Here is a 21,804-nt window from a genome sequence, read left to right as displayed (position 1 = left end):
TCACGACGGAGTGTAACGGGGTCACGTTATAGAGGTTTTGCAAACGAACGATCCGCACTAACAAATGCTGGGAACCAACTTCCACCGACTTCCCGCCTTCCTTGAGACTCCCCTCCCTCGAACCCAAACAGAGAAACTGCCGCTCGTCCGTCCGTCTCTTGGGGAAAAAATAAGTAAAACTAATTTTGGAACAGTCCTTGTATAAATATATTCCGATATCGCGTCGATACACCGTCATTAAGCACACGACCCCAGTTGGATCGGGGGGCCGTCGGTCGGAATGAATTGCGAGCGGAGGAGACTCGGCGAATGAGAGTCAGAAAGGGTAGAGGGAGAGCGGGAAACGGAAGATGCGTGCATGCGTGAATGTTCGTGTGCCCCTGGGAGAAGGGAGGGGCGTCAGTACTTTATTGCCAATTCCGCCACTCGCGAGCCCCCTCCTTCCACCGACCATCCGGAGGTGTGCACAAGGGTAGGAAGGAAGCCGTCATCATGATGATGCTAATTAATCTGCAGATGGCCTTGCAAAGTTTACTCTTGGCCCGCGGCCATTTCCGCGTGGCCGGGAGGGTGGGTGGTTGGGCAAGAGGAGAGGGTTGAATCGGAGCGGTGGAACATTAATTCGGGGCTGCATTTGCGAGCTGAGAGTGTTTAGACGGCGTATGGGGGGAGGGAGGAGGGTGTGGCGGAGAAAGGAGCCCTCTTCTCCGGGCAAAAGAGAGAAGTGGGATCGGTCGTTTAACGACGAACCGGGAGGGAGGTTTTACCGGGAGGGGGTTGGAAGGAGGCGGGGTCGAGAGTGCCTACAGAGCGCATGGGCGCGGGGGTGAGAGGGAGAGACGAGTGTTGAATGGGACGGCGTCCGACCTCAGGAAAGTGAACCGGAGCGCTATTCGATTATCTCGCGATCGTGATCGGCAGCGCAAATCAGGGTTTCATGCTGTCGACTGGATTGTGAACGGGCTCCCTGGGGGGGCAACAACTTGCTGAGTTGTCAAAATATAATCATCAAAATCAGTATTTCAATTCTAAGTTCATTTTTATGACATCCCTTCCATTCTTCTCTATTCGGTGATTGTTCCCTCACCCCAGGTAGCTTTTCTGTTTTACGTCCTTCTCAAATTGCCCTCTATCCTTGTCTCTTGGGTCTTCCTTTCTGGAATCTTTCCTTCAATTTTCCCTTCCATTATTATGTTTCTAATTAATCAATTGTGCCTCAACGTGTGTTCAATCCATGCAGTTCTCCTTTGACGCAGAGTTCTCCATATTGTCCAATCCTTTTCTGCCCTATATTCGTACCTTTTCCTGTTAATTTATTCTTCAGCATTCGCTTCTAGAAACATGTTTCAAAAGAATCTATTTCTCGCTGGTCCATTTCAGAAGTTCTATCACTCTCAAACGGTAGTTTATCCGTTGATGTAAGAATTCGATGTGCCCACGGACGACACATTGCTGAGCTTTATATAAAATGGCACTCAAAACCGTTAGTAATTGTAAAGTAATACTGTTTTAATTAATAATACTTGCATGCAACAATGCAATAAAACTTGCTTCGGCCTAAAACATTTCCAGCCTCCTACCACTCACCCAACACTCCCAATCTCATCCTACCCCTATCCCTACCTCACTCACCTAAATGTGTCCAATCCATCACGTAAAAATGTGTATTTCATTTGGACGATCCTTGATCCACCTTGGTTGATACTGCTAGATCCTCTTTTATCTGAGAGAAATACCCCCCGCCTCACGCGACAACTCATCCACCAGAACCCACAACGAAATGAAATCAATTTTTTAACACTGCATGCCTTCTGACGGTCTTCATTCCTTCTAAAAAGCCCAATATTTTCCAGTAATACCTCGCTTACTCAACATTCTCTCCTCTAAAACAGTCTTCAACTCTCCATTACCACTCGATATGCTATGCATACACGTTTCCTAACCATTTTGCTCAACAACAGTACCTCTTCCCTTAACTGCACAAAATCATTCTTCGTATTATACTTAATCATAATTCATTCGAAGTATTCCACCCAACAAGGGTTGGTTTTGCACGGACTATAATGGCAAAATATCTTCTACGAATGGCGTAATCTTCCTTTTCTTTTCTCTACATTATTTCTTTCTTAAATTCCTCCAAAATTTGCATTACTTCGTTCTGTCTAAATTTCCCACCCTATTCATTTCTCTACCCTACTTAACCAACACTTTGCCTCGTTATCACATACTTCAACATCCCATTATCTTCCAATGTTTCCATACACCCAAATTTTCAGCCTTTTTCCAATTTCCCCCAAGGCATTCCTATCTACACCAACCCAATTAAAAAGCTTACGGCGTTCGTCTTCCTCTATGGCCAAATTATCTTTACGTCACATACTTCTCAAAAGCCTCTTAAATGTATAATCATATCATTCTTATATAAGACTTTTAAAAACTCGCAGGTTGTCACAGAACAAAGATTCAGTCGCTATCACATCGCAGAAAAAACTAGCATCACATTGATTTACTTAGTAATACTAGCAATACTAAGCATCATATTGTGAAGTATTTTGGACTTCCTAAATACCGCAGCAGCTGCAATTGTAGATTGCATTATTTCCACTATGTGAAATATATTGCACATTTGCTGCTAATTAAAAATTAAGTAAAAATTTACTTTGACGATGCATTTCTGGCGTAGAATCACCTCCTACCACACGCCCAGGAGCAACGTTGAGAATTTAGTAGAAAAGACAAAAATCAGGGAGTATGAGATAAAATTAAAATCGGCGTGAGATAAATGAAGGATTGGACCAATTAATCTTCGGAATGAAAGATGTGACATATTTTTTTTTGAATTCACGATCTTGTAGGAACTCCATCTTCTCGTCTGACGATCTAAGAAATGATTTTGCGGGTTTTATGCCACGCACGCTCACCAGAGATTGACCGAATGGCCTAAAGTGACAGTCCACGACTTCAATCTCTTACATTGCCAGGAAAGAGCACTCTTCCCTGTCATCGTCAGCACAGAACACGGCACAACAATAAATAATGACTGTAATTTTTATCTTTATTTTATATAAATACTTTCAGTCAAAATGTGATAAACTTTCCCAATTTATAAGAGGCATTATAAACTAGAGCAATATTAGCTTGTCATATATTCCCCCTGAAATAAGGAAGTGTGTCGATGAGGAAAATGTTTGATCTAAATGAGTTTCGCTTGGGAGGAATCTGAGTGGAAAAAAGATATATCAGAGATCGACTCTCTAAATGAATGGTTCGTAGAATTTATTGGAGATATAGGTATCAAATGACTGATAAAAATATTGTAACTAGGCAGGATATTAATTTTTATTAAATACTTACTTCAAAACTAAAAAAAAGGTAAATAATCTTTGAAATGTTCTTCTTCTCAAGTTGAACTGTCTTCTGGCAAGTTTCTACTGGATCACCTCCATCATAACTCCGTCCTGAGCATCTTATTTCATTCATTTCACTGTAACTTTTGACATTTCTTATCACCATCAAGCATTCCAATCCTTCCTCTTCACTCTACTTTCTTTCCTTCAATTTTTCACTCTAATTCTCAGCAAGGAAGTTCGGCGTAATATACCTATGATCCAACCAACCACGACGCCTTCCTCTGATTGATTTCTCTCGGTAGTCTTCTTCCCTTTCCTATTCTCACTCGAACGTCCTCATTTCTCCTCCTCATCAGTCCACTTTGCCTTCAGCATTCTCTTATAAAATCACATTCCAAAACTTTCAATGTACATTTCGCATTTATTTTTTAACGTCCATGTTTGACTACTGTAAAACACCACATTCCAGACAGAAAGTTTAGAAAATCTCTTTATTATTTCAATTGGAATCATACTTGCTGCCAAAAGTCCTTTCACCTCTTCCAAAGCTTTCCTAAACATGGACATCCTCCCTGTTACTCCCTCGGTGCAGCTTCACCAAATCCTGAAATGATTTCACTTGCACGACGGTTTTACCTTCCGTTAATTTGTCAGAGATTGTTTATTTCCTACTTACTCTTAACACTTTGGTCTCTCCTATATTTACGCTCATTGCAGATTCTTTCCCCACTCTTACTACACCCTCCATCTTACACTTACAATCGTTACTCTTCCGATTAAAACCTGATCACTCAAACATGACGTAAGAGAACAATTAAAGAAAAGTCATAATATGAAGTTGTGTTCAAGCGTGTTCACCCATCATCATTCCGTGTAGAATAATATTATTATTGATGATCCAATTACATCTACCAACATTCGACGAAACCAGTGTCATTTGCATGGAATTAATAATGAGAGGAAAAGCATTTGAATAGACTTTATGTTTTTATGCATAACAACGTACGGAAAAGCACTGTACCTTCGACGTAAACATCGATTTTCTACATTATTTTAATCAACCCTCCACCTGCACACAAATTTGCCTTAATTTCCACAACTTTTTCCGTCATCTTGAAGATAGATCAAATTCATTTGAAATAAAACGCAATTCTCCGATAATAATGTTGAAGGAATAACATTACCTTCTTAAATTTAATGTGACTATATTTAAAATAACACCTTGCCACATTTATTTTTATCATTTTCTTCGTCCGTTCTGCGAATTTCCCCCCCCCTCCCCCCCTTTATAATGTTTGCAACCACTCACTAAAGGGACGGTTTAATATTCTCCATCTTCCATAGCTTTGCGTGGACCAAATGCGAAGAGATGAATTCATTTAATCCCGCAAATTCAAGGCGGTTGCAATTTTGCGGAGCGAAAAATGACGCCGGACAATTTACTCGATATACGCTCTTCGGGAAGGGGAGAGTGCTTAGAGAGAGAGCGCTGCACCGCGAACGCAGTCCATTCACTTAGAAAACGCCGATTAGGAAGCACCGTGGCGAGCAACGACTCTCGGGAAACACGACTCTTAGAAGGGTGATGGGAGAGGGGGGGGAGGAAAGGGGGGGGGGGAAAGGACTTATAAATCATTCATCGCAATTTCAAGGATGAGTTGATTTATACGTTTAAAAAGGCACGGCTATATTATTACTAGGAAAGGTCACTACACAATTCACGGGCTGCACATCGAGTATGCGTTCGGGAAAAAAACGTGAAACATTGGCATTTCGCCACAGGAATCCACGGACTCATTTTTCATTTGCCTCCCAAGATTTACATTTCCAGCCAAGTTTTTTTTTCATGCGCTGGGGGAGAGGAATGAAAACTATCCCCCCTGGATCAGGCGTCGAAGCGCGACAAAACTTAACGTTTCATTACGTTATCCAAGTAAGTCTACGAAGATGGGCGTATTAAAGAGAAAACACTTTTACCTCCACAACACCCGACGCTCTAGACATAATCCCAATTCACTTAATTCATTGGGGATAAAGCAATTAAGTAATTTTCCACACTTCCAACCTATTCCGCCGTCCACAGTTTCCGCGGCTTACTATAATTTTCAACCGTTGGACATTAAAGCAATCTGTCGAGGACCAACGTCGATAAATTAAACAAAAGTGTGGAAAGTTAATAGGTTTCTGTATCCTTTCAACCACGGAACAACCCAGTATAAAACCCAGAGACCGGTCATTACATGAATTTGCATCGGTGGGTGCATGCACGAGATGAGATTTGGAATGCATTAAAAATTTGCGAGTCGCCAGCGGCATGCAGTTTGAACAGATCGGGGAGAGGAAATTCAATAACGCTTACACCTAACAAAACGTGACGAACATATGCGTCATTTGGTTAAACCTTGCACCCGAGTTACGAAAGGTCTAGATTCAAGTTGCCCTCACTCGCTTTTCCTTCGCGTCCATCTACAATCCCTCGCTGGCCGCTAACGATGCAGGGAAGGGAATTTCGGAGCATCAAAGAATGCAATTTTTTCTCCACAGCATTTTAATAAGGATTCTTGGTGATTGATGTGAGAAGTGGACTCAGACTAAGCCGGAAAACTGTCGAATCAGGAAATATCGTCATCGCAAAGTAACATACTCCTCTCGAAAGCTCCAGAATTAGGCGAAAACCGCGAGATTCGTACGATAAGATGAGTTCCTTGTTATCTGTGCGTCAACAAGTATAATGTGAACCCTTGAAATACCAAATTTTCCAACGTACATAAACGTTGTCTGTTAGACCTGGTCCAATTATGATTAAACACTACTTGCAGTTTTAAATTAGTAAAGTACTATTGTTTGAAATGCCTTAACTTCCCTGGTGAATTGGAGACCAGGATCGTGTCTATTAAGACGAAAATCACCCCTTATCCACAACATTACGACTTGAGTCACAAGTCCTATACCAACTACAATTGAGTACGTATCAAATAAGAGGACTGTTACTTTTCCTTGCCTAGAAGTGTACGAAAAATGATCATTAGTGCCATTAATATGCAAAAAAATTTCTTGTCCATTGTTTTAGCCTACCATAGAAGGAAAGCCTATTTAAGTCAGAAATAGCACAGCCCATTAAGATTAATCGCATGACAGATTGCACAGTTCATAGATCGTTACACTATTACACAGAGCATAAAATGGGGATTTCCTTAAACAAGAGCGTTAAATGCGACCGGGATTATAGGAAAACCATAAGACTAAAGTCAACGTCCCCGTCATCAATTCTCTCCTCATTGAGAAATATTCTCTGCCCAATGCAACTCTCCACCTCATATGTCAGCATAACAAAAATCATTGGGTTGAAGACCTTCTCCCTCTCTGTCCTTGAGGGCTCATATTTTATACCTCCGCACGTATCCACTCGGTTTTTGGTGGATCGCGGGGTGCCAGGTGCATGAGGAAATAGAGGGAATATACGTAGAATGCTAGTGACCTACCACCCCCTGCCACACGTCCTTGCGACGGCTTGTGGGGTATTATGTAGATGTAGATATGTAAATGTGGATCCGAGATATCAGCATCCGATAGCTGAGATTCCCCAGCGAGACTAAAGAGTTACTCTCACGCGTACGACGCTGAACCCGACAGTCCCTCGAACCGAATGAACTTTCCACGCGGGAGCGGAAACAACGGGGGCGAGATTGTCCATTCCTCCCGGACGGCAAGGCGGCAGGGTAAAGGCGGGGGCGAGAGAGACAGAGAAAGAGAGACGGGGCGAGATTCCGCCCTCCTTTAATAAATACGGAGGCGCCAGGATCACTCTTCCGAGGACGCGCCGGTTTGATAGGGCGAAGCGAGAAAGCCCATTATCACCAGTCGAGGAAGTCGTAGATGATACGTTCATGTATGTATGTGTGTGTATATATAAAAAAAACCCCAGGCGGGAGGACCACTGAGGCGGGCGCCGACGACGGAACAGGAAATGCGAAAAGTTATCGAAAGAACGAACGAACCAAATTGGCAGACGGAGAAACTTTGGGGGCGAGGGGCGACGAAGGAAACATTATGACGGGTTTTTCCACGTTAGTTAGCTAGAGAGGAGAACGAGGAATGACTCTTCGCGACGACTCCTATCGGCGCGGTGGTTTCGAGATTGGCTTCGGCGATGAAAACTTTTGAACACAGCGCTCCCAAGGAGAACGAGGGGACATTAATTCCTCAGAGACGCTAGACCTTAAAGAGGTTGAGCCCCACGAGCTCTTAGGGTGATTGCCAGTTACCCAAGGAATGCTATTAAATGAAGAACAATGACCCGAGACTTAAACAACATTCTAAGTTCATGTTTTTCTTCAGGGTGCAAACCTAACTATTTCAAAATGGACCATAGAGAGACAGAAAAAAAGATGGGACTCTTAAAGTCCCCGTAAGAATTTCCTAGACTGGACTTATCCTTTTCAGTTCAAAACCCTGACTATTATTTCTTTATTCGGGTGAAAAACGTATGGATAAGTCTCGATAGCACGGAAAATTGGGATGAGCACGTGCAATTAATTTTGAATGAAACATTTGAATATCATTTCACATTATGGACTGTAAAGGAGAAAACAAATTTGGACGTTGCTCCCCACAGGATATAAAATCGTGTTTTCGGGTGGGCAATACCAACAAAAATTCCACTAGGCGCTTTAATATCTGCAAAGAACGTCATCTATGAATATAGGATGAACCATGCGAATTACATTGAAGTGAGAAATCTACAAATGGACGCTGCTCCCCTTCTGAAATGAAAGCGGGCTACACCGCTGCCTTAGATTGGGGAACACCATTGGAAATTCTAATGCAGGGTTGCCAATTTCTTTTTATATCAAAATTACCCGACTTTTCTATTTTTTTAATATCTAAAATAATGTTTTTCATACATCACCCCGAAAATTTAAATCTACAAGAATTAACATATTCCAATAATTATAGCTTACTTAACAAAATTTCAAACGCTTACTGCCCAGTTTAAAGCCAGACATTCGGCTGCATACAGAGCTTCATGAGGGATCACTGCCTGGTAGCATGAATTCCGAATTGAATTTCCTTGTTCTAGGTATCCAAGATGAGTTTTTGCGCTAAGTTCTCTTCATTGATTCCTGATCGCATCGCCTCTTTGCCAATACATCATCCACTATCCATTCTCCAAGTATTAAAATCCATCAACTTTCTCGATTTTTTCACCCGATTCATTTAGATGACCCTTCAATGCTTGTCATTGACTGAGTCTTCTCAAAGTAGAACAGTAAACCTACTTTACTCGTCTGCTTCTGGAGTTGGGTAATTTGTGTTTGCTTACTTCATTTTAAGGCCCTGAAATGATTACAACGTCGTCTGAGAATATCATGCGATCTCTCTGTATTCATTTACTCTTACTTCGCATTGGAATTTATTCTAACCTCGTGTTTATTGATATGAAAGCCATTAACTTATTCCATAAGAAACAATTAAAAACATAAAGCCTTATTTCAGACACCAGATAAAAAAATTAAACTACAGATTCCTCATAGTGAGATTGGTGATCCTATTTCGTTTTTCCGAGGAAGTATTTCGAAGTAATAAGTAGGGGCGCAAGAGCGTGGGTAGATATTCTCATCAAGCGTCTACCACGACAAATCTGCGAACACGAAGACTATCCCACTCCTTGGGACTTCCGATGACCTACCATCGACGCCGAAAGAGTCGATGATTCGCTTTGCTTTAGTCACCAACCTCCCTCTTGAAATAACGAAATGTGAAATCACTTCCTTGTGATCGGGCGACTTGAGTTTAGAAGCAGTAATCGAAATTTCCCCGTTCCTTCTTATCTAACCACGGGAAAATTGTGGAAAAGGAAAATTCCACCCAGCGGAAACGGATTCATTTTCCAAATTTTTCATCATCGCTCTTGATAAAGATTTAAATACATATATTAATATCGATAATCTACCTTTTAAGTTAGGTTTTGGACATACCTGTGGCATACGTGGGGAAAACGATACACTTCTTTGCATCATCAAACAAAATAAACTATGTTAAACTATTCTTCAATTCTGCATATCTCCTTACTTACTCTGCCTGTCTAACATGTCTATTCTAACTATCCTCACTTGCCTAGAATGTTTTCCCCTCTACAACAGTCATCATACGACATTCCATCTCCAAGCAAAATGTTTAGTATCAACATTTCCTCCCTTCCTGAATGAAATAAAAAAATTACCATAACGTACATGTAATGATTACTTTCTAGATAGCACTCGTAGGTAGATTAGAGATATAGTTAAAATTCTCCATATTTAAAAAGTAATCGTTACCGAGAACTTGGTTACGTTCGTTCATCAAGTCCATCTCACTGGTCTCAGCATCTATTTTTCTAAGTAGAGGTGCATATTATTCTGAAGTGCAATCGAAAATGTCTTTGAAAATTCACCAAAAAAAATATCCCTCGCATGGTCTTTAATTATCACATAAACTTATGTTTTTACGAACGAAATTCTGGAAAATACATTGATTAAACTAGAAATACAAAAGGATGAAATACAAGTATTTCATTCCTCCTCCACGATTATTAGACATTTAAATGAACTGGACCAGTTTTTACTTTCATGAATACCGATTCCTCGCGAAAAGAAAACTAACACATGGACTGCAATTCAAGGGCATGGAAGAACTACCACGCATGGCAGTATGTCAATGGAACGAGGAATTTCGGCATAATTATGATGCATTGACATGATAATACATGTATAACCAAAAAATAATGAAAGTATCATATCACTGGATCACTTAACTTAAACAAAGCCAAGGAAGTTTCAGCATGTCTTACCTGAAAAGACAAAAGAAAATATAATTAGCATGTTATTAAGAAATGAATCCATTTTCAACATGATTTTACGAAACTCTCAATAAAATCCAATAAAACGGTGACATTCAAAAACAGGTTTTCCATGCTTTCAAAAAGTAAGACTGCAAGAGCCTTGCATATTACCCGCTCATGCATTTAATGATTAACTTAAATATTTAAATTTCTATAGTACAAATAATTCCGTAATACAGTGAAAAAGTCGTCATTACATACGCTTGTTCATAATTTTAAAATAAGATTAAACAAAAGAAACGACAATTAATTCAGAAAATAAGATGGTTAAAATTCGTGGAAAACGCACCAAATGAAATGTCAACGAGGCACACGAAATAAATACTTACTATGATGCAACAATTTCAGAGTGTAAAAATCATTCGCCTTGACTGGGATTCGAACCCTTCAAATTTTCAGAGTTTAAGAGGACGCCTCGGTAGCTTAAGTGGCTAAAGCACTCGACCGGATATTGAGGGATCTGGGTTCGAATCCCAGTCAAGGCGAATGATTTTTACACTCTGAAATTGTTGCATTGAATGACACATTAGCGGATGACTCCGTTAAAAAGTTACTGTAGCGGTATCTCCCGCAGTTTCTTTGGAACTTACTATGATAGTGATGTGACAAGGCATAAATCTTTGCCGAAAAAAGGTGAACACGCAAGTCTCAATCACACAGATTACAGGCGAGAGAACAATCGTCATTAATTCACACAGCCATACTAACTTCCTCCATTTTAATCATTATTTAGGAAGCCAAAAGCTAGGTAATAAATCCTTCTTCAACTCCGCATACATTCTCCATACCCGCTTTATTCCATCCAATACGCCAATCTTTCTCAAGGCAAGCGAAGAAGGGTAAGGCCATCCTCGTTTGCCTAACGTTCACCTCTCTATCACTGTCTTCAAAATCCCATTGCCAATCAAAATTTTCTTCAAAATACATCTTCCTTCCTTGCTTCCTTTGGATTTCTCCGAAGATTTTCTTCCCTTCCCCCACCATGACGTAATATTATAATAATAACGAAGATTAGCTATGGGCACTGAGAATCCGTTCAAAAACGAATGAGAATTCTCCAAACGACACGCGTTTATAGAACGTTTCAAGGCGTTACACGTATTCCTACTGAACATCCTCACGGGAGGAATGCTATGAGATCAAGAGAGATAGCGAGTGGTGCGATGATCCTACTACTAACTGCAAATATGATACAAAACAATATTAATTCCACACAACGTCATCGCATCGGTGGTTCAGTGGTAGAATGCTCTCCTGCCACGCGGGCGACCCGGGTTCGATTCCCCGGCCGATGCACTTTTTTTCCCCACCTGTTATCAATTTCTAAATTTCTTTTCTTGCAAAGCATTTAATCTTAAATTATTCAGCAAAGAACTCTTAAAATATCTTTCATTTAATTCCGTCGACGCAAATCCTAAATTCTTCAGCCACGCCATCACCGCATCATCCATTTACTTTACTAAGAAATTACTTCCTTCCAAATAAAAAATCTATTGAATTGCACTCCGATTAGTAATGTACGGGACGAAACGAAAGACTGATATTTTTTTCACTTCATTTCAACCTGAAAAAGTAGGTTACAGACGAGAAATCCTTTCGCTTAAGGCTCCAAAATTCCTTTGGCCTGTTGCCTATGGAAAATAATCAAGTGAAAATAAAAATAAACACAGCAGACGAATGAAAATTCCGAATCGCACAAATGGATGTTAATGCCCTAATATGTAGCATTACGATCCAAATATATTTTCTCAGTAAATTCACTTTCGTAGATGTTTTTGTCTGGAAGAAATCAATAATGAGTGAATTTACCAGTGAACCCGGTTGTGTTCGAAATAAAAAATCAGGCATCGTATTGCTTTTACGCATGGAAGACAATAGCCATTTTTTTCCGACACCCTTGGGGGATGGATGAATCACTAACTTCAGGTTTCATCATCGGCACTCGAAGTGCATCACCAGCCTACGGATAAAGTGAGAGACACGATAGACAGAGAGAGAGATAAATTCTCGCTGAAATACAAAAAAGTACAATCTCGATGGCGACAGAGTGTTAGCCATTGACGTCCAGTTAAATTCAACTCCCAATGTTATTTTAAGGATGGTTCTCCGAATGAAAAAACCCTAGTAATATTCTGAAAATGCCATTGAAGTATCAAGAAAGAGAATTTTTATCTAATGAGAGTTACACTGAAATCCCTTTCCACGTTTACTGTTTTCACAATAATTCCTTAAAAAGAGCATGTTTAAAGTATGCTTTCATGAACGATCATAATGATATCTTCAGTATCAAAAACAGTAAAAATTCAAGTGGTACTCTTCCCTTAAAAGATAATCAATTAAACGCTAAAGCTAAATTTTCGTTTCATAAAAAATATGCACGCCTTCCCACGTTATCTTGGAGGAATACTGTTATTATTAGCAGTATTGTATCCGGTTAAGGTTGGCTTTTGATTGACCAGGGCACCATTCATTACCGCCCTCCTAAGGCAAAACTTCGGGCACAAAATATCGTTAATTCCTACACAACATATTAAAATTCTCGTTCTTTAGCACTAACTACCATCAACCTTTCCATTGTCACACAAAATGCCTATTGTTTTCCTACCTCTAAGTCGTTTGCCCTATGTCTTTCCTCTACGAGTCTTCTTCATTTGCATTTACCACCTTCAGCATCTCATTTCTTCTCACAATATCTCCTTGCATTCACTTGCCCTTACTTCTTCGAATTGCTCCTGAAAACCTTCTCTCATTCCCTACCATGCCTTGAAAGTTGTTTTCTTTCCGGTCAAATTAATATTCTATTCTATTCCACAAACACAACTAAAATACCTCCAACGGACGTTAATTCACCTTTCCTCAACGACCACGTTTCCGAGCCATAAAAACCCACACACCATATGACAGTTTTCACTTTCCTTTTTATCTTTACTTGTGACAGATATCAGCGCGGGGGGATGTCAGCGCTTATTAAGCCTAAACATTTTCGAAGTGGTCTCGTTGAGGGCCAATCAGCACTTGTGCTACGTTTGTCAGTTTGAAAATTGAGGCGTTTCTTGGTTATTTGCTGCCAAAGAACCGTTATGTATTTCTGATAATTCAGTAAGGTGAGATGCGATTGTTTGAGGACTGACTAACCAATTATAGTTTTAAAAAAAACTTAAATGCTGCGGTTGCCAAAACAATTTGGACGGTCCCGAGATATGGGCGTGGCGAAGAAGAATGGGGAAACGAGGTTGAGCGGTGAGGATGTGATATGCTGAGATTTTAAAACATTTGGAGGGCGAAGAGAGGAAGTGGTGGGGGGAATCCGAAAATGGCAGAGAAAGGGGGTGGAGGATATATTGAGAGGGCGGAAATATTGAGCGACAGAGGAATCGCAATAGAAAGGTAGAATATCGGAAAAGCGAGGTAGAGGCAGGAAAAGAATTAGTTTTTAGGACGGCTTGAAGGAAGACAGTAGTTACGAAGAAAGGAAAATGTGAATAATCCGGGGCAAACAAAAGGAAGCCTTCGAGATAAATACAAAATAACAACAGTTGTCATTGAGCGTCCAAAACCTACATTTATACAGGTAGAATGCCTTGAATGAAATGAATCAGGCAACAATCTTTTCCTCTTTTCTGGCTAATCGAACAACTTAGAATACACATGCGAAAGGAATCTACAAGCTCTGCGCATCGCCTCACCTACTGCAATTGCATTAGTAGTAATTTAACCACGCTTCTGGAAGGAGAAGTTTTGCTCTGCTTTTGTGATCCTGCCGAAGTCATCGTTTCGAACAAAAGAATCCCGACAATCGTCACCGCGGCCGACGAACGAAATTAAACGCGGCGACATAAAACAATCGCCGACTGCGGCGCGGTTAATAGTACGTAGTTGCGGGCGGAGGAAATGGGAGGATGACCGGGTGATTCTCGTCGCTCCGAGTCACCGTCCTTGCGTTTCAGACCCCTTGGGACTTCAATCATGGTCACGGAGCTTTTGTCTTCGTAATGCCTTAGGAGCGTGGTTGTTAAAGAGATATGCCAAGGAAAAAATAGCGTCGTCTTTTTTCTTCCCTCCTCCTATTCATCTTCCTCGATTCACTATTCCCCTTTCCACAGAACTTACCCTCACGGCCGCATGTCTATAGAGGAAAAAATCCTATCCATCCTACGGGCACCATCTCCTTGCCATTCTTGAGTAGATGAGAGCGCGAAGGAATCTTCCCCGCAGAGGCAGGCATTCGCTAGGGTGGGGGGAGGAGAGGGGGGGTAAGGTAAAAGTGATTCGATCACTCTCCTCCTCGTCGATTTGAGAATTTTTTCTCCATTTAGGGAATGACTGACTGACTGACTCGAGTTGCCAGGAGGAATGGTGACTCCTCAGCTGGTTATGGACTGCGAACTCGGCAATTGAATAAATGCGCATTTTCATTGTCCGCGACCCCCCCCCCCCTCATCCCTCTGCGAACTACCCCCGTCCGCATTACGATTCGAATTACTTATTACTCGACGCGAATCACCCCGGCGTTCGAGTCACTGTAGACGCAATTAATGCGAGCGAACGGTCGTGCATCAGCGTTTCGCAAGGCGAGATGAATTTCTGGAGACGTCTAGCATCGAGCGCATCGCGGGAAACAAAAGGGGATGGGATAATAAAAAAAAAGAGTCGATTTATTTTTTCCATGCAACCTCACGCGATAAAAGGGACACGGAGTGTTTTTTCTCCGGCGCTTAAATGAGTCAGATCGCACAAAATAGCTTTACTCACTAGAACACCTTTACATCGACCAGTGTTTCCCAAGTAAAAAGTATGAAGTACGTGACTGTAGGATTGAAAAAGACTGAATGTTGAGTAGTTTTATTGAAGAATGTAATGATTTCTTATTATTTAGTTATGCATATAAATTTACGTATTTGTATCTATACCATCGCTCTAACCTTTCTACGTAATTTCTTCCTCACTCTGAAGTGCCATGTGCATATTAACAGGCTTTCATTTAACACCCAAGCATGTTATGATTACATATACATACGTGTATGTATAATTATATATATAATAAATATGTATATATATACACATGCATACAATTCCTCGCACTGAAAGGCCGAACTGAAGAAGGTTTCAGAGAATGTTTGTGTGTGTGTGTGTACATATTAAAAAGAAAAAAAAAAGAGATGTAATTGCTGATAACACTGATTTGCGAATGAATATCTTCCGAAACCAAAAATGAAGAGTTTTATGGCAACGGGGACTGTGGCAAATGAAATAAACATGGAGTGAGTGACTGAAGACGTCAACGGAACGTGCTGAAAAGGATAATCTCAAGCGCATTTTGCAATATTGCATAAGTGAGCCATGAGTTGAAATCCGCCGCCCTTGAACCACTTGTTCTCACCTGATCATGTTCTCGTTCGTTTTCCTCAATCGGTAGCCATTGGTTCCCAAAACATTTTCCCTTATAAAGTAAAGTTAAAAAAATCACAAAATAAATCAAAATCAAAAAACATTAAAAATAAATAGGAATGTCTCGGTGTTATGCACAATAACCCGAAAATATTTTAAGCGCAATTAATGGAAATTGGGGAAATGGTAGTCCAGTGGGTAGAGTTTTGGACTACCGACTGGAAGGTCAAGATTCGATTTCCACGGACACCCCTAGACAACCTCAGCTTCACCAAAGCTGTGCTATTTTGCGGATCCCAGAACTTCCTCTGAAACCATAGCCGGCACAGGGAAAGGAACCGGCCCTGTCACCCTAATGGGTGAATTTCACACGCCGTTGGGCTAATATTGGGTAAACTTTAGCTTGACCTATCAAACCGACTTTCGGTTGATGACGACGGTTTTTTTGACCGCAATGATACTTCAATTGAATCTTTACCGTTCATCAGAGCTCTCTTCAGGAAAAATAAACTTTTTACAGTAAAATTACCTTGTGGAACTTATGCATCATTAGTCGGGTGCCACAATCCACGATTTCGTATCTTTACTTACCGAAAGCAGTAAACTGACTTTTTATTGAGATTTTGATATCACAAACATAAGTATGTTGATCGAATTAGTTTGCAACAAAATAAATAACATTTTGACTCCTCAAAACTCAACGTAGACGTAACACTGAAAGGGAATGCTATTCATGTACATACGTGAATGCTTTACTCGCATATAGTATATCTGACAGCCACACTAAGACCTTTGATGAAAGTAGAATCCAAGGATTAATTTTTAAAAAATACGGCGAAATTAACTAAAAATATTTTTTAAAAGGTGTACATTTGAGATTGTACATTCGCAACACGGAGTCAGATATTCTCCTGTGACATTACTAACTCTCCGTATCAATTGAGATACACTCAATCTATAAAAACAGCCACAGGAAATGACGTATCTAAATCCCAAAGCTAACGGCAGTGAATTTCATAAACTCAACAGCGAAACCGGAGAAACGACATATCAATCGAAATACTACTTAGATACAGATATCTCAAGCAGAAGGGAGAATTAATTGCCGAGGGAAGCAGACTGCAGCGTTTGTAGAAGGAAGCAATCCGGTTCAAAGGCAGGCAAAACCCAACGGCCGCTGAAGGCAAGGCCATCAAGCCTTTTCCTTCGTCCGCCCGATCGAGTGACTCCGAAGCTTCCTTAACTCAACTCATTGAAAACCTACTGACACTTCCCCTATTTCGACACACTATATGAAAAAAAACTTTCCAAATGAGTAACTCAAGTATTTAATGGTGGAGGGAAGCGAAAACAGGTGGACTGTACAAAACAGAAGTGAACGTGATGACTGATATTCCGACGCAGGAGTGGACGAAAAGAGAATCCCATTAAAATTTGGGTGCATAATTTGACCATCACGTGTACATATAAGCAGCGTAGTATTCGATTAAAGTTGAAACTATTTTACTTCCATTTGAGGTAGTAATACCCTCTACGTCATCATTATCATCAACATTTTATGATAATAATCCTAGCAAGTTTTCGCACGATTTTGCACTCGACCACCCTGCAAGTAGATTACCTTCTCGAATTGGACCTATCAGCCAGAGGTGTAACAAATTCATATGAAATTACTTGAGGAGAGGGATATCAAGGCCATCAACCATCAGGACGTTTGTTTTACATGGTATCCTGAAAGCCAACGCTAGGATGTGCGGCAGGGGGTGATTCAACACCAGGCTAGCAACATCAAAAATTGTGTCCTAATTAATAATACCAATAAATATGCAAAGTCATTCAAATAATATATATGAAAAAAACAGAGGTGCAGGCACTATGCCATCAAACCGTGAAGTACTTCTCTACTCATAAGAGTAACAAGGGCAAACAAATACGATTGGATGCAATATTTCGGTGAGGAGATCCTATTAATATGTCATTACTGCCGTACCAATCCTGCATCTTCGGCAGAAAAAAAAGCAAAGCAATTTGCATACCATGCAAAGCATGATATAATAAATTTTAACACCTGTCAAATAACCTTTAGAATGGAGGAACGGAAGAGGAGTGAGTAGCGTTCGCGTTTTGATCGGAGGGTGGCGAATATCAATCCAGGGGATGACCCTGAAAAATCGCATAAAAAACCTAGGGGGAAATTACTGATCGTACAAACGAAGGAACAACAGCCCCACCCTACTCTGAGCGCGTGGATTTAACGGCAATAAAAGAAAATTGATGATCTTAATTATAGTTAGCATCCCGCGGTTATCTGTCCGTCATTTATCAAAGAAGTCATCGGGGTTGAATAATGCAGGCAGTTATTTATTAATATAAGTATAACGTACAGTTGGTTCTTAATGGACTCGGGTAATAAGAACTACTACGAACCCCACCCAATAGGCCACAGGATACTCACAAACCAAACTTGTTATTAAAACATTTTTCAACTCCACCTACTCTCTTTCTTCCTTAAGCCCATCCAATATGATTTAAATTTTCCGCCCTTAAACTCGCTCTAAACTCAACATTCTCTCCTATATTTCAGTCTCCAACATTCCAATGCAAATTTATATTAATTTCATTTACTTCACCAGCACTCGTTGCATTTCTCTCCAAAACCTTCTCCGTTCCTCTGCGAAAGCCAGATACTTCTAATATTTTTCCATCCGGCCTTTAAACTTTTCTCTTCTACTAAAGATATCCCTAAGACTCGGAAATGTCGATTATCCTTTTGTCTCAGTGCCATAAAGATCAACGATATCCACATCAAAGTTTTCACTTGTTTTTCTTCATGTCTTTTCTCCAAGTCCCAGGCATCAACTCCCTCCCTTTTGTTAAAGCCCGTTTATTTGACGCTATTCTTCTCATGACGTCCTTCGTCCAGTTGGGCTATTCTTGTGATTCTAGAACCGTTTAATAACACGCACAGGTTATCCGTGTGCCACACTGGTTTTAATCCGCGGAACAATGTCCTATAATGTCCGGGGAACCTTTTGGAAATTACAGTAACAATAAACGTAGGGTAAGTTCTAAAGGGACAATGAGAGGGAGAGTCATTCACAGTAGTCGTAGGTGATGCGCCGACCTCCACTCATCTCTACACGACCGATGCTGCGACCGGAAAACTGCCCCGGTCACCGGGCGGGACGGCGTGGAGCACCTTCCCCTACGACGTGCACTCCTACGGGAATGGGCAATTGCCTCTCTCGCAGCACGGATTTCGCAGACTGTGGACCCGGGAGGGGGGGAAGGCAACTTAGATAGAAGGGGTCCTCCTCCTCCCTCCTCTCCCCCCACAGCACACGACTCGACTCGGTAGGGAGCGGTAGCTCGAGGATGTCCGGCGGATAAAGTGGTTGCGCGGGATGACACATGACTTGCGGAGGGTGCGGGCCGCAATAAGGGTTGATAGGGTACCGGCAAGTTAGAGGGAGGGGCGGAATGGGGGGAGATGGAAAGGCATACTGCCGTGAGGGGGAAGAGAGGGTCAAGAGGTGGGGCTCTGCGGAGAATGACAACGGACGCGTGTGGCTGGAGATAAGGGAATCCCACACACACGCGCGCGCGCACGCACACACACACAGACGCACCTAAATACGCAAGCCTGAGTACCATAGCGGAGTTGCACGCTCCTTTGTCTCCTGGTTAAAGCACTCTTTGCCGCGGCGGAAGGGTGGCGTTTTTCATTCCGCGATTCGTGGCCGTGGCTCCTCGGTTGGGATCTCTTTTGACTTCCGTCTACATTTCCGCGTACGGATCGCAATTTCTATCTCAGACCCGACAATTCATTAGGCTGTCGCGTTGACCAAACCGTGCTGGGAGGTTGTAGAGATTTTTTCAGGGAGTTGATAGACCAGCGAACAGAGCGTACGAATACAGACCGGGAGCTTCCGGATTCAAGTCCAGGTAACGTAGACGGACTGAAGAATATACTTATCAGAACAACCATCGGTTTCAGTATTACGTGGACACACTGCATCCTAAGAGGGACTTTTTTTATGAATCTAATCCATTTGATACTATACGACTCGGAATATTTCGCGACATCTTCGTGAATTATCATACAGACTCTTCAGGTAATCGGAAACAGCATCTAAACTGAAAACATAGGCATATCTCGGTTTTCCACTTAAAATTTTCTCAGAAAAAACCATACACACAGTTGTCATACCAAAGGTCGGGATGATAGGTAATGATAGAGTTCATCCAATACTAAGCCCAACATCGTGTGGAATACATTCATCAATAGGGTAATAAGGGGGACCAAGTTCCTTTTCCTGTGCCTCCTATGGTTTCCAAAGAAGTTCTGTTAACCAAAAAATCACACATCTTGGGTGAACCTGAGGGTGTTCAAAGGCGTGCCAGGGAATCGAACCAGGACCCCCCAATTGGAAGTCCTTGGGCAGTTCAATTCTCTATCCCAGGACTACCACGTCCCTGACCCTTACATACAAGTATTTGACATTCACAAGTAATCATTCTCCTCTGTAATTTGAGGTACCAGTAGGTGTCAGCTCTTACGTGGCTGGCTGACCATGGAATTTAAGAAAGCGAAATCAATTTTGGGTAGATGAGGGATGGAAAAAATGTGCACACTATAGTCAAGTCCTAAAAAACCAAAAAGGTCATCATTTACTGCTCAAGAGTTTTTATGCATGCGAGGGAAAATACGCAATTACTTAGAATTCTTACGCGCATTTAAGGTTTTCAGTCATACTATACAGGAAAAAACTTCTTTTTTTCGTGAAAAAACGTTGTGAACAAAATGAAATTGTGACGTTATTACTGGAATCTTTGGCAAGAAGGTAGATACTATTAAAAATGCTAGATTATATATAAATATGATAAGCAAGGTTTAAGTTACTAGATAAATATAATATCAAGTGCTTTACGCTAACAGAAAATAATGTTAGTACCACATCGTACTGGTTTGCGGGATCATGACATTAAGTTAGGAGAAATGTCTGCAGGACAGGACGATACAAAATATATCCCTTATCCCCCCAAAAAATCAGTCATCTACAGAGGATGAAACAGCAAGTGCGTAAATTTGAAGATTCGGAGAATTAAATAATATCCAAAACCCGATATTACTCTGATGGCTGGTGACCTAACACCCCCTTCCACACGTTCTTGCAAGGGTAAATAAATTTCAGATTAAGTTTCAGAAATATTTTTATGCAGTCTTTCACACCTATCATTAACGTGCACACGCAATTGCGCTTTCCTAAAGCCATATTTTAATCTTTTTCTCAAATAAAAAAAAGAGGCGTGTTCTCGACGGTTATGTAAACAGACCACAGGGTAAGTGGATATCCGGAATATTTCCGTCTACGGGAAACGCCTCCCGCAAAATCTTTTCCTTCTGGCCTCCGCTTGTAAGATTCAGCGAGGAGGAAACGGTTTCCCTAATCCGGGCGAGATCACCCCTCCAGATAGCGGCGCTGGTTAAGGCCGTCCTCGAGCCCGGTAGAAATGGCGTGCGTTATACGGGAAATAAATTTAAATAAGAATTGAAGAAGTATTTATACTGGTGTTTCTCTCATTCATTGTGGAAGCAATTTCAGGAAGAGGGAAAAACAAATCTTAATATATTTTGGTAAGACGGTACCATTTCTCTAATTTAGTCTCCTTAGTCCGGACCTGCCGTTGTTACAATGGACATTGACTATTTATTGGATTTGGCAAGTTAAAATTGAGAGTTTTAGGCGTTAAACGAATACGGAGGCTGAGATATATTCTGTGACTTATTTAAACCTCTCACGGAGAAGTGTACATTCGTGCATTTGACAGAATCTCTTAGAAAAACTGTAGCGATAGGTAGTAAGGTAGTAAGAGCGGTAGAGTAGCGAAGTAGCGAAGCGAGAGTAGCGAAGAGGTAGTAGGCGAAAGGAAATATTGGAGAGAAAGACAAAATACGTGAAACGGTAGCCCATTGTACCGGGGTTAAACACAAAAAAATTTACACACAAATAATACCTACAAGGATTGGGGAAACTGGGTATATGGCAAAATATACAGTTCTCATCCAATTCAAGACTGTAATGCAAAATGACGACGAATGCCTTTCCAGATAGTATCAGAAAAAACCTAGGCGTTAAATTTATGACACAAAAAGTTATAAATTGACTGCCGATTGACTGTTTT

General features: G+C 41.1%; 1 protein-coding gene and 1 non-coding gene across 2 annotated transcripts in view; one reads left to right on the top strand and one right to left on the bottom strand.

Moving 5' to 3' along the window:
• Positions 1-10,122: 10,122 nt before the first annotated feature.
• foxo (forkhead box, sub-group O) overlaps positions 10,123-21,804 on the bottom strand; it is a 165,766-nt gene continuing 154,084 nt past the window's right edge. Inside the window, exon 2 of the mRNA XM_071599671.1 lies at positions 10,123-10,179. Coding sequence (XP_071455772.1) covers positions 10,123-10,179 — 57 coding nt within the window. The remainder of the gene's footprint in view (positions 10,180-21,804) is intronic.
• Positions 11,455-11,526, top strand: TRNAG-GCC (transfer RNA glycine (anticodon GCC)). Its single transcript has one exon. It is a non-coding gene; the product is annotated as a tRNA-Gly (tRNA).

This window comes from Hetaerina americana, unplaced genomic scaffold (assembly GCF_022747635.1).
Source record: "Hetaerina americana unplaced genomic scaffold, ioHetAmer1.1.p SCAF_11, whole genome shotgun sequence".
NCBI lineage: Eukaryota > Metazoa > Arthropoda > Insecta > Odonata > Calopterygidae > Hetaerina > Hetaerina americana.
The sequence above is the reverse complement of the archived record's forward strand: the minus strand, read 5'-3'. Positions and strand labels throughout refer to the sequence as shown.